Source organism: Tasmannia lanceolata, unplaced genomic scaffold, assembly GCF_043159265.1.
Source record: "Tasmannia lanceolata isolate RefF3 unplaced genomic scaffold, GAP_Taslan_0.1 ptg000006l, whole genome shotgun sequence".
NCBI classification, from domain to species: domain Eukaryota; kingdom Viridiplantae; phylum Streptophyta; class Magnoliopsida; order Canellales; family Winteraceae; genus Tasmannia; species Tasmannia lanceolata.
Window position 1 is genome coordinate 22,258,527 of NW_027518683.1, and position 24,218 is coordinate 22,282,744.

General features: G+C 39.3%; 1 protein-coding gene across 1 annotated transcript; it reads left to right on the forward strand.

Moving 5' to 3' along the window:
- The first annotated feature begins 1,201 nt into the window (after positions 1 to 1,201).
- Positions 1,202 to 2,345, forward strand: LOC143878501 (uncharacterized). The gene is made up of 2 exons (XM_077380776.1): positions 1,202 to 1,770; positions 2,004 to 2,345. The coding sequence occupies exons 1-2, from the start codon at positions 1,347 to 1,349 to the stop codon at positions 2,153 to 2,155; spliced, it is 576 nt and encodes a 191-aa protein (XP_077236891.1). The 5' UTR covers positions 1,202 to 1,346; the 3' UTR covers positions 2,156 to 2,345.
- The last annotated feature ends 21,873 nt before the right edge of the window (positions 2,346 to 24,218 follow it).

Sequence of the window (24,218 nt, forward strand, 5' to 3'; positions counted from 1 at the left end):
CTCTAATCTCTTCTCCTCTCAACATGGTATCAGAGCCCTAGGGGTTTTTGTGCCCTAGGAACCATTGGAGAAGCTCCCCTTCTCCTTCTTCTCTCCTCCCTCCACCACGCGCCACCCTACCTGACTCTCCACCCTCGCCCCACCACCTCTCTGGCCCCACCTCCTCTCTCGCCCACCCTTCCCACTCGCCCTAGCCCTTGTTTTTCCCGCCCCTGCTCCTCCTCCTCCCTCGCCCTCTCTCTCTTCCACCCTAGTCTCTCTCTCTCTCTCTCTCTCTCTCTCTCTCTTCCCATTTTCCCTACTAATCCCATTTCCTGTCCCTCATAAAACCTTAAATCCCTAACCCTCACACCCTAAGTTCTAACCCTCTTTCTCTCTATGGTCTAAATTTCTTCCGCCCATCTTTTCTTCTTCGCTCGCGACTCCGACCTTTCATCTTCTCCATTTATGCCCTAGAGGCCCTATTATGTCTTCTTTTTCTCCTCTCATTCGTCGGAGTCGCGCCACATTCTCTCACCACACATAGTGGTCTCTTTATGCCCTAGAGGCATTCTCATTTCTCTTCTCCCCTACTTTGCCGTTGTGTGTTGTCTATTTCGCCTTCATTCATTCTATAGATCGTCCTGATGTAGACAATCCCTCTCTCGGACAACCTCTTTCGACGGGTGTCCATTTCACACACACGGCCTCTTCTTCTTCTATCCCTCTTTCCTCTTCATCAGGTGATACCTTCCTCCCCATGACCACGGTCAAGCTTGATGGTTCCAATTACATGCATTGGAAAATGGCCGTGGAAGTGTATCTTATTGCCAAACGCAAGGTCTACACCATACGCCGTGACCCTCCCGCGGCTTCGGATCCCACCTATGAGCAGTGAGAAACGGATGATGCTCATATCCGTAGTTTACTCTGGCAGAGTATGATTCCACAGATTTCCAAGACTATGATACAGCTTCCGACTACAAAGAGGATTTGGGATCATACGGCGATTATGTTTTCCGGCGTGGGTAACCTCTCCCGCATTTATGCCACCTATTCTGAGTGGATGCATCTTCGGCGTGGTGACACCCCTCTTTCTACATAATATAGCCAGTTCGTCGTCAGCAGCTCGACGTCTTCATGCCTTTGACATTGCCGCTCGACAGCGGGATTAGCTTCGAGTAGTCCAGTTCCTTGAGACCTTGGGCCTCGAGTTTATGTCTTTTCGCAAGCAGATTTATGGCTCTGGCACTATGCCTTCCCTCGAGGAGGTATACTAGCGGGCTCAGCAGTGCCTAGGTGGCACCTCTCTTACTCCTGTTTCTTTTGATGGTCTTGCTACAGCAACTTATGCCCGTGGTGGTGGGATGGTTGGCCGCGACCGTGGCCGTGACTCTAGCCGTGGCGGACGTACCACGGGTTCAGATTTATCTGGTGGCAGAGGGTATAGTAGCCGCCCTCATCCATATTGTACACATTGCCGACGCGAGGGCCACTATGATGAGACCTGTTATGTGCTACACCTTGAGCGCCGCCTTCAGCAGCCATCTCATGCTGGCCGAGCAGCGCATCTTTCTACTCTAGACGACTCTGACCCTCGAGCGTCTTCCTCCGGATCCATCCCGAGCGTACCATCCTTCACTCAGACCGACTATGATGAGCTTCAGTGCCTTCGCTTGGCCACCCGTTCTCCCAGTGCTGGCTTTGCACAGCCAGGTAGCACTCCTGCCTCTCTTCTCAGTAGCTCGAGCTCCTGGATCATTGATTCGGGAGCCTCGAACCATGTGACAGGTACTTTATCATCACTCAGTTCCTTTAGCCCTCTTTCATCTCAGTTTATGAGCCTCGCTGATGGTCGCACTACTCCCATTTCTGGTATTGGAAGTACCTCTCCCAATCCTGGTCTTACCCTCTCCTCTGTATTTTGTGTTCCCCAGTCTCCCTTTAACTTACTTTCAGTCAGTCAGTTCACTAAATCTCTTAACTGTTATGTCTCATTTCATCAATCTTACTGCTTATTTTAGGATCTTGCGACTGGGAGGACGTGAGGTGGATGGGCTGTATTGTCTGGATGGTGTTCCCACCCGTACCATTTTACACAGCTCTGTTGACGCTTACCAGTGGCACTGCCACCTTGGTCATCCATGCATTGAGCGCTTACGACGCAATTCTATAGTTTCTGTTCCTATTAAGTCTTTTCAGTGCGAGGCCTGTGAACTTGAAAAACACCACCGTGTGTCTTTTCCCTCTAGGCTTGTTAGTCGGGCCTCTCACCTTTTTGCTTCAGTGCACTCTAATGTATGGGGTCCCATGAGAACTCCTTCTATTTTTGGATATATATATTTTGTTGTTTTCATTAATGACTATTCTCGCATGACTTGGTTGTATTTGCTTCAAGATCATTTTGAGGTTTTCTCTGCTTTTCCAACTTTTCATTCTGAGGTTACAAATCAGTTTGATTGTACCCTCAAATGCTTGCGCACAGATAATGCTAGAGAATATTTCTCCACTACCCATGGGTTCCAGGATTTTTTCTAGTCGGGGTAATATCCACCACTCTTCCTGTGCTCACACCTCTCAACAGAATGGTGTGGCTGAAAGGAAGATGTGATGTTTACTCGATGGGGCTCGCTCTCTTCTTATTCAGATGCGAGTTCCCAAGAGCTATTGGGGTGATGCCGTTCTTACTGCATGCCACATTGCCAACCGGCTTCCATCCTCGGTTCTTGGTGGCTCTTCCCCCTTTGCTGTGTTATACCCTGGTCATGATTCCTTTCCTATCACCCCTAGGGTCTTTGGGTGTGTGTGTTTTGTTGATCACCTTGGTCCTAGCTTTGATAAGCTGGACTCTCTGGCTGAGCGGTGCATCTTTCTTGGGTACTCCCGTACCCAGAAAAGTTATCACTCTTACACTCCTTGCCTGCGTCTGTCCTTTGTGTTTGCTAATGTCACCTTCTTCGAGTCCGAGTCCTACTTTGTATCTTCTCATGAGACTCCTTCCACAGTTCTTGACTCGGACCTTTCTCTTCCCCTCACAGCTCTTCCGCCTCCTCTACTCTCGCTTCATGTATTGGTTCCTGAAACAACTCATGTATGTGATCCCTCCTCTTCACTACAGGCTCCTCCTCCCGCTCCTATGTAGGCATATCCTCATCGGCCGAGATCTACAGCTCATCCTCGTCGGCTGCGATCTACAGCTCATCCTCCTCCGCCCGCGCCATCGTCCTTGTAGCCGGAGCTCCCAACCTCCACATCTCAGGTACCTATTTCAGATTCCACTTCCGATTCTCCCATTGCTTCTTGTACTCGCTCTCACAGTACTGATCACCCCATTTCCTCTGTTGTTTCATATGATTCTCTCACTCCTATATTTCAGAGTTTTGTTTTCTCTTTGTCCTCTGTTTCTTTGCCACAGTCTTTACCAGCAGCTCTTGATCATCCGGGATGGCGTGCGGCCATGGATCTTGAGATGGAGGCCCTACAGGCCAATCAGACATGGGAGTTAGTTCCTCTTCCTCCTGGGGCTCGACCGGTTGGTTGCCGCTGGGTTTACGCTGTCAAACACTTACCTGAAGGTACTATTGAGCGCCTTAAGGCGCGATTGGTAGCCAAAGGATGCACTCAGACATTTGGTGTTGATTATTTAGAGTTTCTCGTCGGTTGCCAAGATTCCGTCTGTTCGAGTGCTTCTATCTCTTACGGTTACACATGACTGGCCTCTACATCAGTTAGATGTCAAGAACGCCTTTTTACATTGTGAGCTTACTGAGGAGGTGTATATGGAGCAACCTCCTGGATATGTTACTCAGGGGGAGATGTCCTCCTCAGTATGTCAGTTGCGGAGGTCTATATACGGCCTCAAGCAGTCCCCTAGCGCCTGGTTTGGACGATTCAGTGATGTTATCATGCGATATGGCATGAAGCAATGTGCAGTTGATCACTTCGTCTTCAGTTCTCATTCCACTGCTGGTTGTGTTCTATTGATAGTATATGTCGATCACATCATCATTACAGGAAGTGATTCAGAGGGGATACACAGGCTGAAAATCTTCTTGCAGAAAGAGTTTTCAACCAAAGATTTGGGTCGCCTCAGATACTTTCTTGGCATTGAGGTTGCACATTCTACTAGAGGTCTCTCCCTCTCAAAGAGAAAATATGTTCTAGATCTTCTAGAGGAAACAGGTCACCTTAGGGTTAAACCTGCATCTGCTCCCATGGATCCAAATAGGAAACTTCTTCCAGAAGAAGGAGATTTATTAGATGACCCTGGCAAATACAGACGGTTGGTGGGTAAGCTCATATATCTTACAGTCACTCGTCCAGATATATCATTTGCTGTTGGCGCAGTAAGCCAACATATGAGCTCACCCCATACTTCTCACCGGGCAGCAGTGATTTAGATTCTTCGCTACTTGAAAGGAGCGCCAGGGAAAGGCCTCCTATTCAAGAAGCATGGTCACATCAGCGTAAAAGGCTTCTGTGATGCAGACTAGACAGGATCTCCAGCAGATAGGAGATCCACCACTGGATATTGCACCTTTGTTGGCGGCAATCTAGTGTCATGGAAAAGCAAGAAGCAGGACATACTCTCCAAGTCGAGTGCCGAATCAGAGTATCGTGCTATGTCTCATACCAGGGGGGAACTTATTTGGTTACGTTCTCTCCTTTCTGAGATTGGTTTCTCTTCATCTGCTCCAGCTCGACTTTATTGGGACAATAAAGCTGCTATTCATATAGCTACAAATCCAATCTTTCATGAGAAAACCAAGCATATAGAGGTTGACTGCCACTTCATTCTCCAAAGGATACAAAGAGGCAAAATTCATGTTTCTTTCATGAGATCTGCTGATCAGTTAGCAGATGTGTTCACAAAGCCCTTAAACTATACAAAATTGAGTGACATATGTAACAAGCTTGGAATGTACAATATATATACATTCCAGCTTGAGGGGGAGTGTTAAAAGGTGTATTATGTACCCTTAAGGGCATAGTAATCATATGTATGTTCTCTTTATATATATATATATATATATACCAAGTAGGGGGAGTGGACTTCACTTCTTCCTTTTCTCTCTAATCTCTTCTCCTCTCAACAGCAACCAAGAAAAAATTTTCTATAAAATATTAGTTTATCTAATGGTGAAATAGGGGTAGAGAAGGTGAGAGGAGACACTTGACAGGGACAGAGTAAGGAGAGGATGAGAAATGGCTTAAAAAAAGGGAAAAAATAAAGGAGGCGCAGTATCTGAGCTCAAGCTCAGAAATTCTTTCTGAGCTAGAGTTTTTATAATGTTATTTGACTCATCCAAGCCATTCATTCCAAAGAAGCTGACATAGATAGGTTGTTCTTAAGAAACCATCTCCATAGGATCCTCCTAACTATTTGATCTATAGAGGCACAAAATGGACCATTTTGTAGACGTCTATTTTAAACCTCGACAAATCAACGCTTGCCATGATCCTATGAAGATGATTTCTTAGGTACACCATATCGATGTTAGGTCCTATAGAATCAATATCTAACATAACCCAAACAACATAGCCAGCCACCCTATTTAAAAACTCTACCTCAGAAATTCTATCTAAGCTTGAGCTCAGAAACCATTTACTAAAAAATAAAATGTATTTTGAGTAAAGTTTTCTTTTTCCTTGCCTTTTGAGATTTTCTTACCCTCTCCTACTCGCTCAGTCCTTCTCAGGTCTCTCCCTCTCGTACCTCCCGCTCACCATTGGATAAGCTAAATTTCCATGGAAAAAAAAATTATAGCTTCCAAAGATGACCTAAGATTCTCATCAAAGTGTAATTATTTGTTTATACAGGTTTTTTTGGGTGATGATGAATTCGCACCCCCTGTAGGATAATTCACACCCCTTTAACGTAAATTGACATAAAAAAGTGTTTAGTCTGCCACATGCCTCCTTTAAAGGGGTGCGACATGTTTTCGTTTTCATCCTTACCGAAACAAAATCCATCGGTTGACCATTCATTAATGTTTCAGTCAGGTCGACTCAAAGACAATATTTTAATTATGCAAATTACAAAACTTTGATCGATGTGTCAAAATTTTGGCCAAAGTGCATAAAGATGCTTGGGTTTTAACATTTTTGCCTGGAATCATAGATTTTATGCGATTTCATTATGCTATGTTTGGTGGCTCGGAGAGTAGTGAAATAGGAAGTCAAAGGGAGGAGACAAGCATTTTGATTTGCATCGAATTACCTCAGAAAATTGTGTAGTAGTATTTGGTTGAGCGGCATATACTCGGAAAGTAGGAGAAAAAGTAGGGTGTGTCATTACCAATATGGGGAGAGAGGAGAGAGAGGGAAGAGAGAGAGAAAGAGAAAGAGCATCATTCCCTAGAAAATTCATCACTAATTCTTTGCTTTTGGAAGAATGGGACAAGAAAGAGACAAGAAATTATTACATGAGAGACATCCAAGGGAATCAAAGGGAGTCCAATGCATTTTGGCAACCAAACGTGGAATGGCATGCCATATCCAAACCAAATTCCGACGGCTGCCAAGTTTTTGTGCAACCCAACGAAGCATTAATGTTTCAGTCAAGTAGACTAAAACGCAATAATTTAATTATGCAAATTACAAAACTTCGATCGATGTGTCAAAATTTTGACCAAAGTGCATAAAGATGCTTGGGTTTTAACATTTTTGCTTGGAAGTGTAGATTTTATCTTTTTTTTCTAGTTTCATCAATTATGGTGCAAATGCATCACCTAATTCATCAATTCGGGTGCATGAATTTTTATTTTTCAAGGATTTGTGCTTTTGAAAATGAGGAAAAAAGTATATTTTCGAGACAAACCGAATCATATATGATGTTAGATTTCAATTATATTAAAAGTGAGTTCTTGGTAGCAAGGGTCGTAGAAACCTTTATGGATCAGGTGAACCGGAGACTGGAGAAAGATATTTACCAGCAATGCTTGAAACAACCACTGCTGTGCATCCGGGTGTTAGTGGTGGTGATGTTGCCAATGCCAATGGTCATATGATTGGACTTGTAACTAGGTACTTTACACTCAATATGAACCATCAACGATTTCTGGCAAATAATATGCCTGAATAATGTTATAAACATTAACTTAATGATCCCTTTGGATCTTGGACAATGAAAAACAAAGAAAAAATACGAATTAAACGAGATGGGTTTGAAATACCTTGAGCCATGACCGGTCCTCCTTGGTGTGTAATCCGACGATGCTTTAGTCTTTTTCGAGCATGGAGACGACTCAGAAATGACCCTCAAAACTTCTCTTGCCTTGCACACCACTAGGCTTTAGGGAAGCTTCTCTCAATGGACCTCTCTCTCAATGAACTTTCTTATTTTGTGAAGGTGGAAAGAGGGACCAAGGGTCTCTATTTATAAGAGAAGAAAGCACCCATAGAACTTTCTAATCTAATCAATTTTCGTTTGGCATCTTTGGGATAAAAAATAGAAAGCCTTTAGTGATTATTTTGAGCTCAAATTCCTTCCCAAACTTAGGTGATTAGTTTCCAATACAAAAGATTGCTTTAATGCAAGGCCATTATCAAGATTAGCAAGTTTTAAACATAAAAACTTCTAACATTCTCCCACTTGGCCTGCATGGCTTTTAAACCTTTTGCAACATTCATTAATCATAACAACCTTATCCTTACATTCCGTTCAATAACCGTACTAACAACGGATCATGTAATCATTGGACTAATAACAACCCTATCCTTACATTCCATTCAATAATTGTACTAACAACGGATCATGTAATCATTGGACTATTAACATATCCAATAACCTCCCCATGGTCACATTGTTAGCAAACTTACTAACATTAATAAACTATGTTCCACTTTATGTCATTACCGACATTTTGCTTCTTTAAATCATCCATTCAATGTGCACAAACAAATAATAGTGGCAGACAACTTTTGTTTATCAGGATCAAGCTCAAAAGTGATCACATTACAATGTCTATAATCTTTATGTAGACTCACATCAATTAACATAATCAGCCTTATCCACCAACCTTATGCACGTTTTATGTTCATTAATGACCTCAAATGGTAAGCCTTTCGTTATTGAATCTGCTAACATAAATGCGGTACTTATGTACTCAATAGACATTAACTGATCCTGAATTATCTTCCTCACGACATTATGTTAATATATTGACTCCTTACTTTATTTGTCGTTCTTGGAAAAGTAAAACCGCAATGGAATCATCACATATTCTCAGTAACTTGTTGATTATCAACAAGGTAACACCTCGACACAAAATTCCGCAACTACAAGACATAGCTTAAGGCGTTGTAATACACCATAAACTCTAAACCCAAGGTGGAAGCAACTAATGATGTATATCTTACGTTCTTCTACGATTCAAGAATTTCTGCCAAAATATCCTTAAGCAGAACTCTAGGTGTTCGACAATTACAAAGTCGGAATCGCATTAACTAATTTTCTTAGGATCATCCGATCTGCTGTATGTGAGCATTCGGCCCCTTACAGACAACACACAACCTTCCTAGGTAGCTTCCCAATGATCCATTCATAAGATTACATTGGTACCTTCTAAGCTGTCCCACTGTATAGATTATGCCGAGACAGGTGCAAACTCAAGAATTTATGAGATTCCCAATTGTGGAACTGCTGGGGATTCTCTTTATATGCTCATGTTTGATCCTAGGATCTACAAACTTAACTAAATATATCATCGCTAACCACAAGGGGAACCACTAGTGGGACACTTATCCATGTTGACGATTCAAGGACCTTTGTCATTATAGGATTTCTGAGATATTCTTAGTAATCCTTAAGTCCCAACTAGGTGAATATACATTTTTGTCATATAGAATGTTCCACCTAAATCTTTTATACTAAGATTCCTTCCAAGACACAGTCGATATGGCACTAGAGTAATTCATCACCATTGGGCAGAAGAATTACCCAGGCTAGGAGCCTACACTTGGTCTCAATACAACATTGGCAAAATAATACTACTAGAGAGTAGTAGTACACCATCAACTCACAAATACTAAAGTGATAGTATCACTCTCATTGTCCCTAAGATATATTCATTTATTCATAACATCTTTATTGAACCTAAATCTTATGATTAATATGTAAAAATTTAAGTACCACTACCGAGACATGTTGTGCGACTCTAGAACAAAAAAGAGCCACAAAAGCCATGACTATACATAAACAGTCTTTGAAACTGGAGAAAAAGCTTCTTTATATTATATCCTTCCATTATGAGTGCAGTCTTTTGCAATATGTCTTACTTTATGCATCTCAGTGTCATCCTTGGAGTTAAACATTGGTCTTAAAAGATCCGCCTATAACCAACTTGCTCCATTTGGCAACTCGCTGAGTTTGTAAATTCAGTTCCTTTCTATTGAGTGTAGCTCTTCCTTCATGGCGTCAGGCCACTGAGCCGACTGATCACTTATTATGGTTGTATGGGAAAAGATGGGATCATGAAAATCCCACTAAGGTCATCATTATTCCAAGCTCTGTGTATCTAGTCTCTAAGATACATGTACTATTTGCAGGACAAGAAAACTTAAACCTCTTAGGATAAGCACTTAAATAGTAACTACTTGTTTTAGGTTCCAACTTTCCTTATTTGGGGATTGTAAACTTTAACCTTGGCCAACAAATCCTCATATGTGCAAATATTCTAATCTCAAATCTTTACTGACACTCAAGGGGTCTTAAGTGTTCCTTAACTAGGAATCCGAGTTAGGATCTGCACTGCCGCCTTTTAGGCATTTCCCCGTAGGAACTTAAACAAAGATGATTTGCATAAGATGCTCATCATCATGTCAATAAGAGTACGGTCTCACTTTTCAGCAAAATCGTTCTCTTGGAGATATAAGACCAAAACCCTCAAACCACGGCCTACTACAATACTCATTACCTTTATAGGCCTTAAGGTTTTGATCTTTAAGTCGAGTAAGTTCTGATCGTTACCACATCCACAATTTTCGGCCTTCATTTAAAGAGATAAACAACAATAGTTGGAAAATTAAACCATAAGGGTCAGAGACTAATGATCTCTCTTACCAACATTTAGAGTTAAAAAAGGTCTACCGATCTTAGCATAAATGATCTTTAGTGGACCAATACTCTAAGCGATACCCCTTAGACCTCTTACCTTTATATATTTTCCTTTAATATACCCCATACAAACACTATAATCGTTATAATCAAATGAATTTAGAACTTTCCTTTCAACCAATCCATCAAACAGGATGTGGCCTAATGTTTGAGCCACTGATTGGATAAGCTCTTATCCATTCAATTTATTTATTTCCAATATTACTGACTATCTTGTTCTCATGTAAGGTAATTCGAGTCTGATAATAAGATGAAACCAATCAAATATTTTTTAGATTGTTTTGGAAAAAACCACATACATACTGAATGGAAATGAAAATTCAGAAAGAACGTGTTATGCTTTCAGACTATGATTCGTAGCAAGAAGAACCAAGTTTCCTGAAATAAGGTTTCTAAACCTAATGAAACCCATATTTAGAAATCAATAAAGAACAATAATGGCCTCAAGTCTGTACTTTATTCTCATTCTCTACTGTATTGATCCAACTTTCTTCTACTTCGAATCTACTCAGTAAGAATCCTCACATGAAACATAAATATGGATAATAAGATCCAAATCTATCCATCAATTTGTTTCTGAGAGTACTTAGAAAAAATAGGGTCCCATCATATTTTTTTAGCCATCATAAACTTAAGGTATTGTTACTTGATGTGTCATCCCACTACAATAAGGGTGATACTAAATACCAAGTTTTAATCTCTTACTAACTGACCCTATTTGGTCACTATATCTGTCAAACTCAATATGTTGCCTTTGAAACTACCTTAAAGTGAGCATTATACATGGTAAAAAATTCAAGACTTCAAAATTATGCTCACAAAGACCGTTGTTGTCAACTCACCTTAGGGTTATCCAATCTTATCTTAAGGGTACTCACGAGTGTATTGAACGACCATTTGAAAATTCATCGGCCACATTCGCAACCACATTTGAATTCCGATTCAGAACAAGTATCTCAGATTGCAGTTATGATGGAGTTCTTAGACTAATACTATTAATGCACTCCCACTATTCACAAGTTTTCTTCATAAGTGAATTTAGTGGGGCATGTCTCCAAGTAATGTATAGTCTATCTATGTAGCCTAGAACTGCATCTATCCATTCTATCAATCATTAAGGTTTTCTCCACTAATGTCCTTTAATACAATCAGGTATCCAAAGCAGACACCTTTAGGGTTCAACGTCATGGACCTACAATTTTCAAACAAGCTCACAACTTTCAATACTTTATTTAGAGTTTATATTTATCATGTTAACTCATGATTTGTTAGATCACTCAAAATATCCTTATGTGATCTTGCTGAGACACCCGTCGCGTCATCGTGGCCCTTCCGTTGGGCCGAATCACAACACACATTGGGTTCTCGTCACGACACAAGTGAAAATGAACAACCTAGGACTAGGAATTCTATCACCGTTGGGCAGAATAGAATTCCAAGTCCAATTATTCATTTTCAACTTCCTTATACCACTCAAACAACCCGGATAAGCATTCTTAGTTCGGTTAAACCTTTTCATACTTAAGTGGTAGCCATTTAAACATGATCTCATACAACAAATTGTACTATACACTCACACAATAATATAAAGAGATTACATCATTAAAATTGGCCATTAAAGAAAAGATCCAAAAAAGTACTGATCTTAGAAAATACAACATCTCAATCACATGCATAGAGGCTACAAATATGAAATTTTGCAATCACAAACACAAAATTATGCAATTTTCAATCTTGCAAAGTCTCAGTGTGTACATACATATGTAAGCCTCTCAATTTGTGTCTCATGACCAATAGGGATCCTTTAAAAATTTTGTACCATGAATCCAAAGAATCATTTACATATAGGCACAAAAATAAATTTTATGTGAATGATAAACATGTTGAAATCATAGTTAGGTGCACAAGGAAAACTAAATAGATACAAGTGCAATAACGGTGTTTATCCACGGCCAACCAATAATACAACTCACAAGATATCAATCTCTTGGTGTATGTTCATGAATCCAAAGATCCTTTATAAAGCATGTTTCTTAAGTACTCCAACTAAATTCAAACACAAAACTACACATAAAATATAGTTGGATATTTAAAAGGAGCCTAAAAGCGCATATTCATATTAGATTCATGTCCAATGATAAAATTAACATGTACCCAATTAATATTATGCTTCATAACCTCAAGAAGAAAGAATCAAAAGGGTTAAAAGATCAAGTAGGGGCATACAAAGTATTCATAATGTGTGTTTGGGTGCATAAAAATAAACCATACATGCATATCACAAAAGGATATTTGTGCAACTAATGCATCAATGTAAGACAAAAAAATATCAGTTGTGAGAAATCGAAAACGGGAACATTAACGGGTCAAAAAACAACTCATAGAGGGAGGCCTACAATCACTTTTACACATGATCTAGAAGATCAGATCCTCAGATGGCTTCGGAACCCACTCAAATGGATCTGGAATGCCGGAAAACCTTAGGAAACAATCCTATCTTGAAAAAATTCTCTCATAGATGGTTCTAAAAAGCTTCTTTTGGGAAAATTCAAATATGCCAAAAAGTTCAGATTTCATAAAAACAGGAAGGCGATGCCCCTGAAACTTTCTCACAAGATAGAGGGGACCTAGAGGATCCCAGAATCATTTTTTATTAGCCAAGAATCAGCCGGAAAGTGGCCGAACTGTCCCTTGGAGCGGGCCAAACCTGTTTGGTCAAACCAGGTCAACGGATGACACGCGTGTTATCGCGACGGTGACAGTGACACGCTCATATATAAAATGTTTACTATTTAATGATAGTTTTATTTTAGTGCTACCATTCCATAACAGTATGATATAAAACTACCACTCCCTAATATTTTCATAATACTTCCATTCCATAGCAATTTCATATAAAACTACCAATTCAAGTCGTCTTCTCCAACCAACAGATCCTAAAAACAGAAACTTTTTACAGAAATTACAAAGCATGCCATCACACTTTGAATCATCCGTTCTCACTCTCCTAACGTCCGATTGAACTCAAACTTTAGGGGATGGTCCGTCAATCGGAGAGGAACAAAACGATACTAGCCACTCGCCGGAAAGTTCGCCTGTCGCCAGCCAGAATCACTTTTTTGGGGAGATGTAAAATAGGTATATTTTCATCCAAACTCAAACTTTCTTTGATTTCAAAGCCTACAATCTACGCTCTGATACCAAATGTTATTCTAAACATTAACTTAATGATCCCTTTGGATCTTGGGCAATGAAAAAGAAAGAAAACATTCGAATTAAACGAGATGTGTTTGAAATAACTTAAACCATGGCTAATCCTCCTCGGTGTGTAATTTGACAATGCTTTGGTCTTTTTCGAGCAAGGAAACAACTCAGAAATGCCCCTCAGAACTTCTCTTTCCTTGCACACCACTAGGCTTTATGGGAAGCCTTCTCAATGAAGCTCTCTCTCAATGAACTCTCTTATTTTGTGATGGTGGAAAGAGGGACCAAAAGCACCAATAGAACTTTCTAATGTAATCAATTTCATTTGGCATCTTTCGGACAAAAAAATAGAAAGCATTTAGTGCTTTTTTAGCCCAAATTCCTTCCCAAACTTAGGTGATTAGTTTCCAAAATTAAAGGTTGCTTTAATGCAAGGACATTATCAAGATTAACAAATTTTAAACATAGAAATTTCTAACAAATAAAACAGACATTAAAAGATTATTCATATTTCAGTCTATCTACGCTATGGCAAGTTGCCATGGTACTACTCTAATGGATTTAGATTCTTTTGTATTCTCCAATGAGTCCACAATCTCTTGAGGCTTCTAGATGCACATCTTAGCATAATCTCTCGGATTTGGCTTCGATGGGAGATTCTTGAACAAAGGATTCTTGTTCTTATATTTCAGATTCAAAAGTTAATGCGTAAGAATAAATAGACAGTTAGATTCTTCATAATTTTGCAATTTCTTTCATTATTCTTCTCTTGGAGCTTCAAAAAGTCTATTTGATTAGAGACATCATGGATGATGTTTCTACGGATCTTGTGTTTGGGCTTTTGCCCAAGACCTTTAAATTTCTTTCATTCCAAATGTGATAAATAGATGTAGCCTAAGCTATTTTATTTACAAAAGTAATCTGGCCTTCTTGTCGAGGCTGGGTATAAGCCATCCTTAAAAGCTATCCGTTAAGGGGATGGTGCTCCAGTCCTTATAATCCCATCCACATCAGGTTCTCTCTTCCGATGTGGGATCTTTCTTTCACGTCGTACTTCAACATTCGTCCCCTCAACGCAGAAGCAACGTGAGAAGTAAGAGATCATTGGGCGTGTATTTTGAAATTTAGAAAGCCTTGATTGGCTTCTTTGAATAAGTATTGCCTTTTTGGATCAAATTACTAATTTTGACTAGTTTTGACTATATTTGGTTTTAATTGGTGAAAATAACACAAAAATCTCCCAAAATATACCAAAATCCCTAGAAAATAAGGGTAATATCATAATGGCATGTTTTCCCATGTTGGGAAAATGTGTGATGTGAAGAGAGATAAAGTAACTCCCCCAAAAATGGATTTTGACAGATTTTGTTGCTAGTTTCAAACAAATTTTTCTAATTATGAATTCTTGATTTTTTTTCTTTACAATTTGAACCCAGAATTGATATAAAAATACTAGATTTAATTTTTTGGATTAATGTGAGCCATCAATTTTTAACGGCGGATCGTTTGCCCTAAAATTGATCAAATTGACAATCTGATTGAATAATACAAGAAGATTTTTGGCGCACAGATGCAAAGATATTTTGATTTTTGTCAAATATACAAATGTATGGAAAGATTGGGGTGCGAATTATCCTACATGGGTGTGAATTTATCCGCCTATTTTTAAATTAAGATAAGTTTGGTCTTATGAGGCCGAATTATTCACTAGCCACCAGCCGATCTGGATATGACGAAGTGGTCATGGAACAACATATAATCAAAACAATATCTTTATACAAGATAATGAGTTAAAAGAAAAATGAACTAAAACAAATGAGCATTACTGAAAGAAATTTACATTTTAAACATGAAAATAGTGAACACATACGCTCGCATAATTATATGAAAACTTATCTACTGATCATGAAAATTAACAAGATAAAATAAGGACAAAATAAATACCTCTTTCTTCCTTCCTCTTTGCTTATCTTTATGATACTGATGTAAAGCTTCTTTAGTAAAAAATCAAATACTCAAGCCTTGATCGAAAATAACATCTGATCATTGAGTTTCAACTATACGAACAGATTTTCTGAACAAAGCTATGGATCTGAATCTCTAAAACTTAGATCCACAATTTAAAAGTATGTATCTAGAGTAAAAGATCGGATCTAAGATTTTTGTGTAGAGTAGCTTATAAATCTCAAGTTTAAAGGTCAAAAGGCTATAGATCAAAGCTTCTCAACTAGAAGGTTATAGATCCTAAGTTTTAAGGCTAACAAATTGTAAATCTAGAGTTTATAAAGGTCCTAGGGTTTCTTTGACGTAAACAAAAAGAAATCTGCAACTAAAATGAGAAATAAGGGAAAGAATACACCGGCCAGAGCTCAGATTAAGTGTTCGGAGACATGCCCAGAGGAGAATGGCTGGCCGGAGAAGAAAACTATGATGATCGGAGATCTAGGGTTTCAGAATTTAGGGAAAAGCAAAAAATCCTCTTTCTCTTCTAACAAATGAAATGAAAAACTCAGAAATGAATAGAACTCATCTCTACTTATAGGGGTTTGGGCATAATTTTTACCCCGCCATTATGTTACCTGGGCAACCACTTTTGGTATATATTAACTTGGTTTTGAAATAAAAGGGAGGTGGTCTCAGAGAAAAACATAATGAAAATTTTAGCTAATATAACTTACCCCCTTTAAGTTCCTGGACAACCCCCTGGTGCCTCTTACTCACTTCTTTCTTCCAAAGACCACCCCTAATAGGGATAATACACCCTCCTCCCTACACTATATTGTAAATTCAATTCGTCTTATTAGGTAATTTTAGCCCGATTTAGACAAAATTTTACAGGGACCTTCCCGAGATCCTAACTTATTCTAGGGTGAAATTTGAGACACCAATTTACTTATTTAAAAAGGTTTTATTCAAACTCTGAGGGTTTAGGGTTCGGTCAAAATGGGGTGTCTACACATTATTTTAGTTTCAATTTATTGTATAGATCCATGATTAGTTTCAATTTCTTCCATGTAATTTAAAATCTGCCTGCCGAACTGGATACGACAAAGTGCATAAAATGACTAAACCCCGGCTGGGTCCCAACGGCTGGGGGCACCTCATCATATTCACCTCAACCATTCATCCAATGATGCAGTGCCAACATGGCAGCCATGTCATGCCTAGGTGGTTTTGGTGGAGTTCCAAGGTGCAGTCCCTCATTAATGTTGCTGGCCCGTTTTGAACATGATTTTTGAGCTTCTAAATGGAAGAATTATGGAAAGTAGTGAACTACAAAGTTGTAGGTCTCTTCGAGATCTTTCCAACAAGTATTTGTGCTTGAAAATTGGATAAGAGAACAGAAAGTTATGACAGTTTTTATGGATTGTGTCTGTGGGTTCCCAAAACAGTCAAAATTAGTGAGTTCCAATGCATATGGAGGATCTTGAACGAATTTGCTTTGGTTTTCTTTTATTTAAAGACTTAAAAACCATCTTTAGAGGGAATTTTTGATGTTGAGAAACTTATGTAATTGATGGAATATCAATTGGGTTGAGCATTGCTCCCATTTTCTTCTTCTTCTCTTGTTGTGTTCTTGATTTCTATTTTTCTTCTTCTTCCCTCTTAAGCACCCGCATTATCTGGTATCAAAGCCAACGTTACTCTCTTGGGCTAGCTTCGATTTGATTTTCATGGCGGCACGAAGAGGTAGAGGAAGGCGTGGTAACCAAATGATGGAAGATTTGAGAGATGAAAGAGATGATGAACTTCAAGCACTTCGAAGACAAGTTGTGCAACTTACCATGCGACTTGAACGCCAAGAGGCTCGTAGTGAGCATGGTAGATCAAGCCGTGGAGGTTCTAGCGATGAATCCGATGTGAATCACTTCGCCAATACTCGTGAAGAGGCTAGGTTGGGAAGGTTCTATCGTGATTTCGACACCGTCAAGATTGACTTGGCGGAGTTCCATGGTCATCTACAACCCGAAGAGTTTCTTGAATGGCTTAGTGTCATTGAGAAGTTCTTTGATTACAAGGAGACACCCGAAAGCCAGCGTGTGAAGCTTGTGGCTACAAGGCTTCGTGGCTACGCTTCAACCTGGTGGGATAAGGTTCAAGATATGAGAATCCGCAAAGGAAAACGTATGATCTCTTCTTGGGAGAAAATGAAGTCAAGGCTTAAGGAGAAATTTCTTTTGTTGGATTTTTTCCAAATTATCTTTTCTCAATTCAACAACCTACGCCAAGAATCCAAGAGTGTGTTGGACTACACCGAAGAATTCTACAAACTCATGGCTCGTAATGATATTCAAGAGGGTGAAGATCAACTTATGGCAATGTATGTTGATGGTTTGAAGTTTTCCATTCGTGATGAGGTGGAAATGCACCGATCATTGAGCGTCAATGATGCTTATCAACTAGCCTTGAAGGTGGAGGCTAAGCTTTCTCTGCGTGGTGCTAAAAAGTATGTGGATGTTCGTAGTCTCTATTCTTCTTCCGAAGGTGAATCTTCACATGGTGGAGGTACAAAGTGAAGGTCCGAATATTTCAACAAAAATTCTACAAAATCAGTCCCTATACATCAAGTTGGAAATCGGCCCAATCGTCCCAACAATTCAAATGCTTGTTTCAAGTGTGGTCAAGTTGGCCATCGTTTCAAAGATTGTCCAAAGAGGCAAGTAGTTGCCTTCGGTGATGAAGAAAATGATGATAATTTTGTTGATGATTCAAATCAGCCCATATATGATGAGGATCTTATTGACTATTCAAATCAACCCATATATGATGAGGAAGATGGCATACAAAATGAAGAAATCGAACCCAAAGAAGGAGAAAGTTTGGTGATCCAAAGAGCACTTGCTACACCAAAGGTTGAATCCGATGATGATTGGCTTCGTTCCAATATTTTCAAGACTCGATGTGAATCTCATGACAAGGTTTTCTCCATTGTGATCGATGGTGGGAGTTGTGAGAACATCGTATCTCATAAAATGGTGAACAAGCACAAGCTCAAAACAGAACAACATCCAAAGCCTTATCGGATTGCATGGTTCAAGAAAGGTTATGAGAGTAACTTTTTTATTTCCAAGAACAAATTTGATCAAGAGACCAATGATAATGATAAATTCAATTCTCTACTTGTTTTTGAAACTAACGAGGAGTACGAGGAACTTCAACGGCAATTCAATGAATTCATCACCAAAGAAATTGGATCCGATTGCATATTAGGTGAACCGATGGATATTGAAGTGATGGGTGAATGAAAAAATTTACATCGATTTTTTCATCCAATTACATCGATCCATTTTTATTCGATCCTACATTGAAGCTCACAGTTGATATTTATATATTCAAACATGTTCAAAATCTAGACAAATTATCACTTCTTCATGAAGATTATGAAGCGGAGTTTGATCTTGGAAAGTTTCAATTGATGATCATTCTTCAATACTTCAAGGTTCGAGGGCGAGTTTTCTTGAACCAAGGAAGTTTAGCAAATTTCAAGATCGTGTGGATGCCCCTTTTCAAGTGCTTAAGAAAATTGGGGATAATGCATTCAAGGTTGAGCTCTCTCCAAATATCAATACTCACCCAACTTCAATGATAAAGACTTGACAACTTATCATGGAGAGCTTGATGAGAACTCGTGGGCGAGTTCTTTCTCACCCGGAGATAATGATGCAGTGCCAACATGGCAGCCATGTCATGCCTAGGTGGTTTTGGTGGAGTTTCAAGGTGCAGTCCCTCATTAATGTTGCTGGCCCATTTTGAACCAGATTTTTGAGCTTCTAAATAAAAGAATTATGGAAAGTGGTAAACTACAAAGTTGTAGGTCTCTTTGAGATCTTTCCAACAAGTATTTTTGCTTGAAAATTGGATATGAGGGCAGAAACTTATGACAGTTTTTGTGGACTGTGTTTGTGGGTTCCCAAAACAGTCAAAGTTAGTGAGTTCCAATGCAATTAATGTTATGTTAGTCCCTAAGCTAGCTAGTGGAGGATCTTGAACGAATTTGCTTTGGTTTTCTTTTATTTAAAGAGTTAAAAACCATCTTTAGAGGGGATTTTGGATGTTAATAAACTTTTGTAATTGATGGAATATCAATTGGGTTGAGCTTTGCTCCCATTTTCTTCTTCTCTAAGTTGTGTTCTTGATTTCTAATTTCTCTTCTTCTTCCCTCTTAAGCACCCACATTATCCAACCAAGCTGGATACGATGAAGTGGTCAATTTGGATACGACAAAGTGCACAAAACGACAAAACCTTGGGTGGGCCCCAATGGCCGGGGGAAACCTTGTCATATTCACCTTAGTATTTTATCCAGTTGAGCTGGATACGACGAAGTGGCCAATTTGGAAGAAACTTACTCCAAATTTGCGCAGGTTATAGCTCATCTCATCTACTTCAGTCATTCATCCATTCGAACTGGATACGACGAGGTGAACCACTAAAGGAAACTTCACGTTGGAGAATCTGCGGATACATTTGGTGAGTTCGGACATCATCTGAACCCAATAATTCAGCACCTCGGTTTCAATAAAAGACCGGCCTCGAAAAGAAAGATGATGCATGACCGTTTCAGAGCCAAATGTTCGCTAACCAGCCCGTCAGGGCCCCTCTCCTCTGCTACCTCCTCAGCCTAAACCTGACTAAGGAAGTGGGGGCATCTGATGAGGGTCAAAATGACAGCCCAATAGCAGGCAGCCACGTGTCAAAGGATAATGAGGTAATTTGATCCCATTTTGAAGGATCTGGAGAAAGTTAATACCCAAGCATAAGCGTGCAGGGGTAATGTGGTAACTCCACTTCGGAAATCCTAAAGTAGCCAAACCCCATGACTGTAAATATAGCCTCTTAAGGCTCAAAGGTAATGGTTCAAGTTTCAAGATTTACTGTTTTTGTGTAAAACTTTATTATTAAGCATCGGAGGGCCTTCCCGGAAAGCAAACTCCGGGTAGGTCTTCAGACTGCTTTTTTGTGTGCGCAGTCAGCTCTTCACCTCTTCTTGAGCCGGGTCAGCAGATCACCAAGTTTGGCTGCAACAACATGTGTGTTAATTAGCTAGTCCAACCGCTTGGTAACCCGTTATCAAAGCATTTAGATAATGCACGTATTTTAATCCAGTGGAAGTTAGGGCATCCTGATAGTACATGTGCCTTTAGGAAGATTCGAATTTGAATTACCAACAGTTATGGCGTTGGAATGGCATACGCACCTTAAGAAGAACTTCTATTTTGAACTGACATGTATGTGATGGTTCGTATCTATGGGTCGTATTTATATTATGGCTTTCATTTTCTAGGAGACTAATCATACATCCTTGGGCTTGGATCGATTGTTGATATATGGGCAAACCTTAATGCTGCTTGTTGTCTTATATTTGAGCCATTAATCTATATTTCAAAGGGAAATGTTATCAGCACTACTGTATTTTGAAGAGGGCACTCCTCACTTTATTAAAAGTACGGTATGGCTTGCACCATAGGATGATCCAAACTGTCCATTAGATGGGCCACATCCTAAATAGGTTGGGCCCCAAAAATGATTTCCATAGGTTGATCCTAACCCTCCGATCTGAATGTTAGAGGGTTGATCCTAATCCTCTATAGATCAGAGGGTTAGGATTAACCTACGGAAATTATTTTTCGGACACAACCTATTTAGGATGTGGCCCATCTAATGGACGGTTTGGATCATCCTATGGTGCGGGCCATACCATACTTTTAATAAAGTGAGGAGTGCCCTCATCAAAATACATTAGTGCTGATAACATTTCCCATTTCAAATTTTAAATTTGAGGGTGTAAATACTCTTTAGCTATAATACGCAACAAATTCGCTGGGTTTCGTTGACAACTTCGGTTTGGTCATTAGTTTTAGGCATTGTTATATTAAATATTAGCTCACATCTACTTCTATAAGGTTCTCAAAATAATGACTAGGAACCTTGTGTCCCCATCTGAAAATACACATTTTAGGAAGAACATGTAACTTTATCACTTCTTTATTCAGCAAGGAATGCATAGAAGTGAGCCCAAAAACTGTCTTTTAGGAATGAGTGTAAAGGTGACCGTGGGCCCAATAGATGTCTTTTAGGAATGAGTGTAAAGGTGACTTCCGGGCCGTTCGCATTGCAACCCTAGTTCCCACGTTATAATCAAAAGAATATCTCCTGCTTGTTATAAGAAACGGATAGATTATCTAACATCTTTCTTTGACTTCTTCTTTTTTCCTGCTCAAAAATCATCTAGGATATATATGGATCGTAGGGGTACAACTCAGGTCGGGTTGAAGCCAAGCCAAACCCAACCAAAAACTCTAAACCATTGAACCGAACCTGACCTGACCCGACTCTCAACCCGATGAATGCTAACCTGACCCAACCCCCCAAAAAAAAAACCCAAAAAATTATTATCTCAGCCCGAACCCAACCCGATTCTAATTTCCCAATCCGGGGCTGGTTGAGTCGGGTTGGGTCGGGCTGACCAGTTATGGTGATATCTTTCCCCTTTCGGTTTTTATGTTCTAAAAATCAAAATAGAAAAATGGTAAAGAGAAAAGTGTTCCTGCGCAGCTGTGCAGAGAGCTCCCTGCGCTTAAGTGGCTTAGAAAGCCACCGATTGGTCACTTTTTGAGGACCCCACAACCCGAGTTGCACCCCTTATTGGGTGGTGGCTTTATCGTTAGTTTTGAGTTTTCCTTGACTAATTTCTTCTTTCCAATGAAGCTCTCTACTTGACAAGCAAAAACAACTTACGTTGCTGAATTTGCAAGGGTAAAGAAAGTGGTGGTGGCTTTGGATAGAGAATCAGTTGGGTCGGACGTCCTTCTCCTGCACATAAGAAACTGGGAAGTGGCAACACCTAAACCAACTGACGTTCGCAAAGAGAAATCCTTGATTAAGAAACAACAGCATTATCATCTTCACCATCATCAACGCCTTCTAAAAGAGTCACAAAATCTACTAATCTTGTTCTTGTCTTTTTTAGATTTTTGTATAGCGAAAACCAGCCAAACATTAAATGAGAAAACCATCATTCATTTGCTCTTGATTTGTCGTGATTGCCAGGGATAACTGTTAGAGATGAAAGTAGAAGCAGAGAAAAAATAAACAGAGAAAAAACAGTGAAATAATAAATCGTTTTACCATAATAACCATTAACCCAAACATTTAAAATAATAGAGTCGGACTCAGAAAGATCTCCAAGATCGAATCAGATTAAAATGGATCTTTTATACTAATTTTAATTTTACATAGTTAATGATTCAATTAGGATCAGAAAAATTATGGGTCTATACTCAAGATCCGTGGACATGCCCAAATTAGGGGAATTATTATATATTAGAAGGCTATTTCAATGGTTTTGCTATAACTTGTTTATGGATTTGCTAGGCAATTTCACGGAAAGCCATTCTGGCTGGCTTTTGGAGGATAAAACAGACACAGGCTACTTTTTTCCAGATTCTGTCTTATTCATTTATTCCATTTGACGGGAGTGTTCTCTCTTGCAAAAGCCAGCCGCGAAATGGCTTTCCTCAAAATTGCCTAGCAAATCGTACAAATTTTCGGAAAGTCATTTCGCGGCTGGCTTGTGCATGTGAGAACAGCCACCTCAAATGAATTAAATGAACAAGACAAAAACTGCAAAAAATTTAACCTGTGTAGTTGTTCTCACATGCAAAAGCCAGTCGTGAAATGGCTTTCCACGAAATCGCCTAGCAAATCCCTTAATATAATTGTATGGTTACTTTTGTCATTAGGGATTTGCTAGGGACCATTGTCGAAGGCATTTTGCGGAATGGCGGTTGCATGTGAAAGCAGCCACATAGGCTCAGAGTTTGTCTCACTCATTTAATTCATTTGAGGTGGATGCTCTCTCATCCAACAGCCATTCCACTAAATGCCTTCTGCTATAGTCCCTAGCAAATCCTTGTCATTATTATAAATATTAACTTGTTCCGCGGCTTTATTACTTGTTTGTTGCCCAAATTTTTTTTTTTTGGAATGCCCAGTAGAAATAGATTTAGCTTTTACTGTGGCCAAGGATAAAGCTTTTACTGTGGCCCATTATCCCTTCCTCTTCCAAATATTTTTGCGAATGACATAGAAGTATCTTTCTTTTGAACCACCATTTAAAAACAAAGAGGTTTCTCATTTTTATAGTTGGATGTGAAAGACATGTATTGTATTGTTCAAAATAAATCGTTCTTTTTATCCATTATTTATATCTATTCCATAGTGGATACTTCCTTTGTAACACAAAAAATGTCATCCTGTGGTATTTAACATCGAGTAAACTGCCAAATAAAATGCATCCCAAGCCGAAATATCACAAGTGCCCCCTTGTCCCGAACCGTTGCAAGGAAAACTATAACCGAAATCCTTTTTAACTGGCATTAACTTGAAACCATGTGTGTCTAAAGCACTTTTTACTAAGATCAATGTAGTTGCATGTATGAAAACCTTGCTACTCTTAAATAATGACACATCCCTCATTGGGTGCATGGCACCAAGTGCATTTAATACTTTTTCACTTTTAGTTGTTTGAGCTGTTATTAATACACTGGTAACTTACACCCAATGGGAGCACTCTTTCAGGTAATATTTGTAACGGCGCCCTTGAGTTTAGCATTATTCATATAATTTTTATTAGGGTACTAAAATAGTTATGTTTTATGTCGCATACTTTGGATTCAAACAGTGGTAGGATCTGAGTAGATCTTGACCTGGAAAAGGGTGGATGCCTGTTACATCATTTGATAGTTAATTAGAGACGTGTAAAATAAGGAAAAGGAGTTAAGCAGGACCATCACTATGGCGGATCAAAACGTCGTGAAAGTCTCTTTGTTTTCTCTCTTACTTCCAATCACCTAATAATCAAACCAACCCTGTTCATCTCTATATAAGTGACAACACAAGCTTTCAAGACCTGAACG

Bases quoted from the DNA above. Each gene is read 5' to 3' on its own strand.
- LOC143878501 (XM_077380776.1), top strand. From the start codon at position 1,347: ATGGTTGGCCGCGACCGTGGCCGTGACTCTAGCCGTGGCGGACGTACC. The intron at 1,771-2,003 runs GTACTTTATCAT...TGCTTATTTTAG, and splicing joins AGCCTCGAACCATGTGACAG to GATCTTGCGACTGGGAGGAC.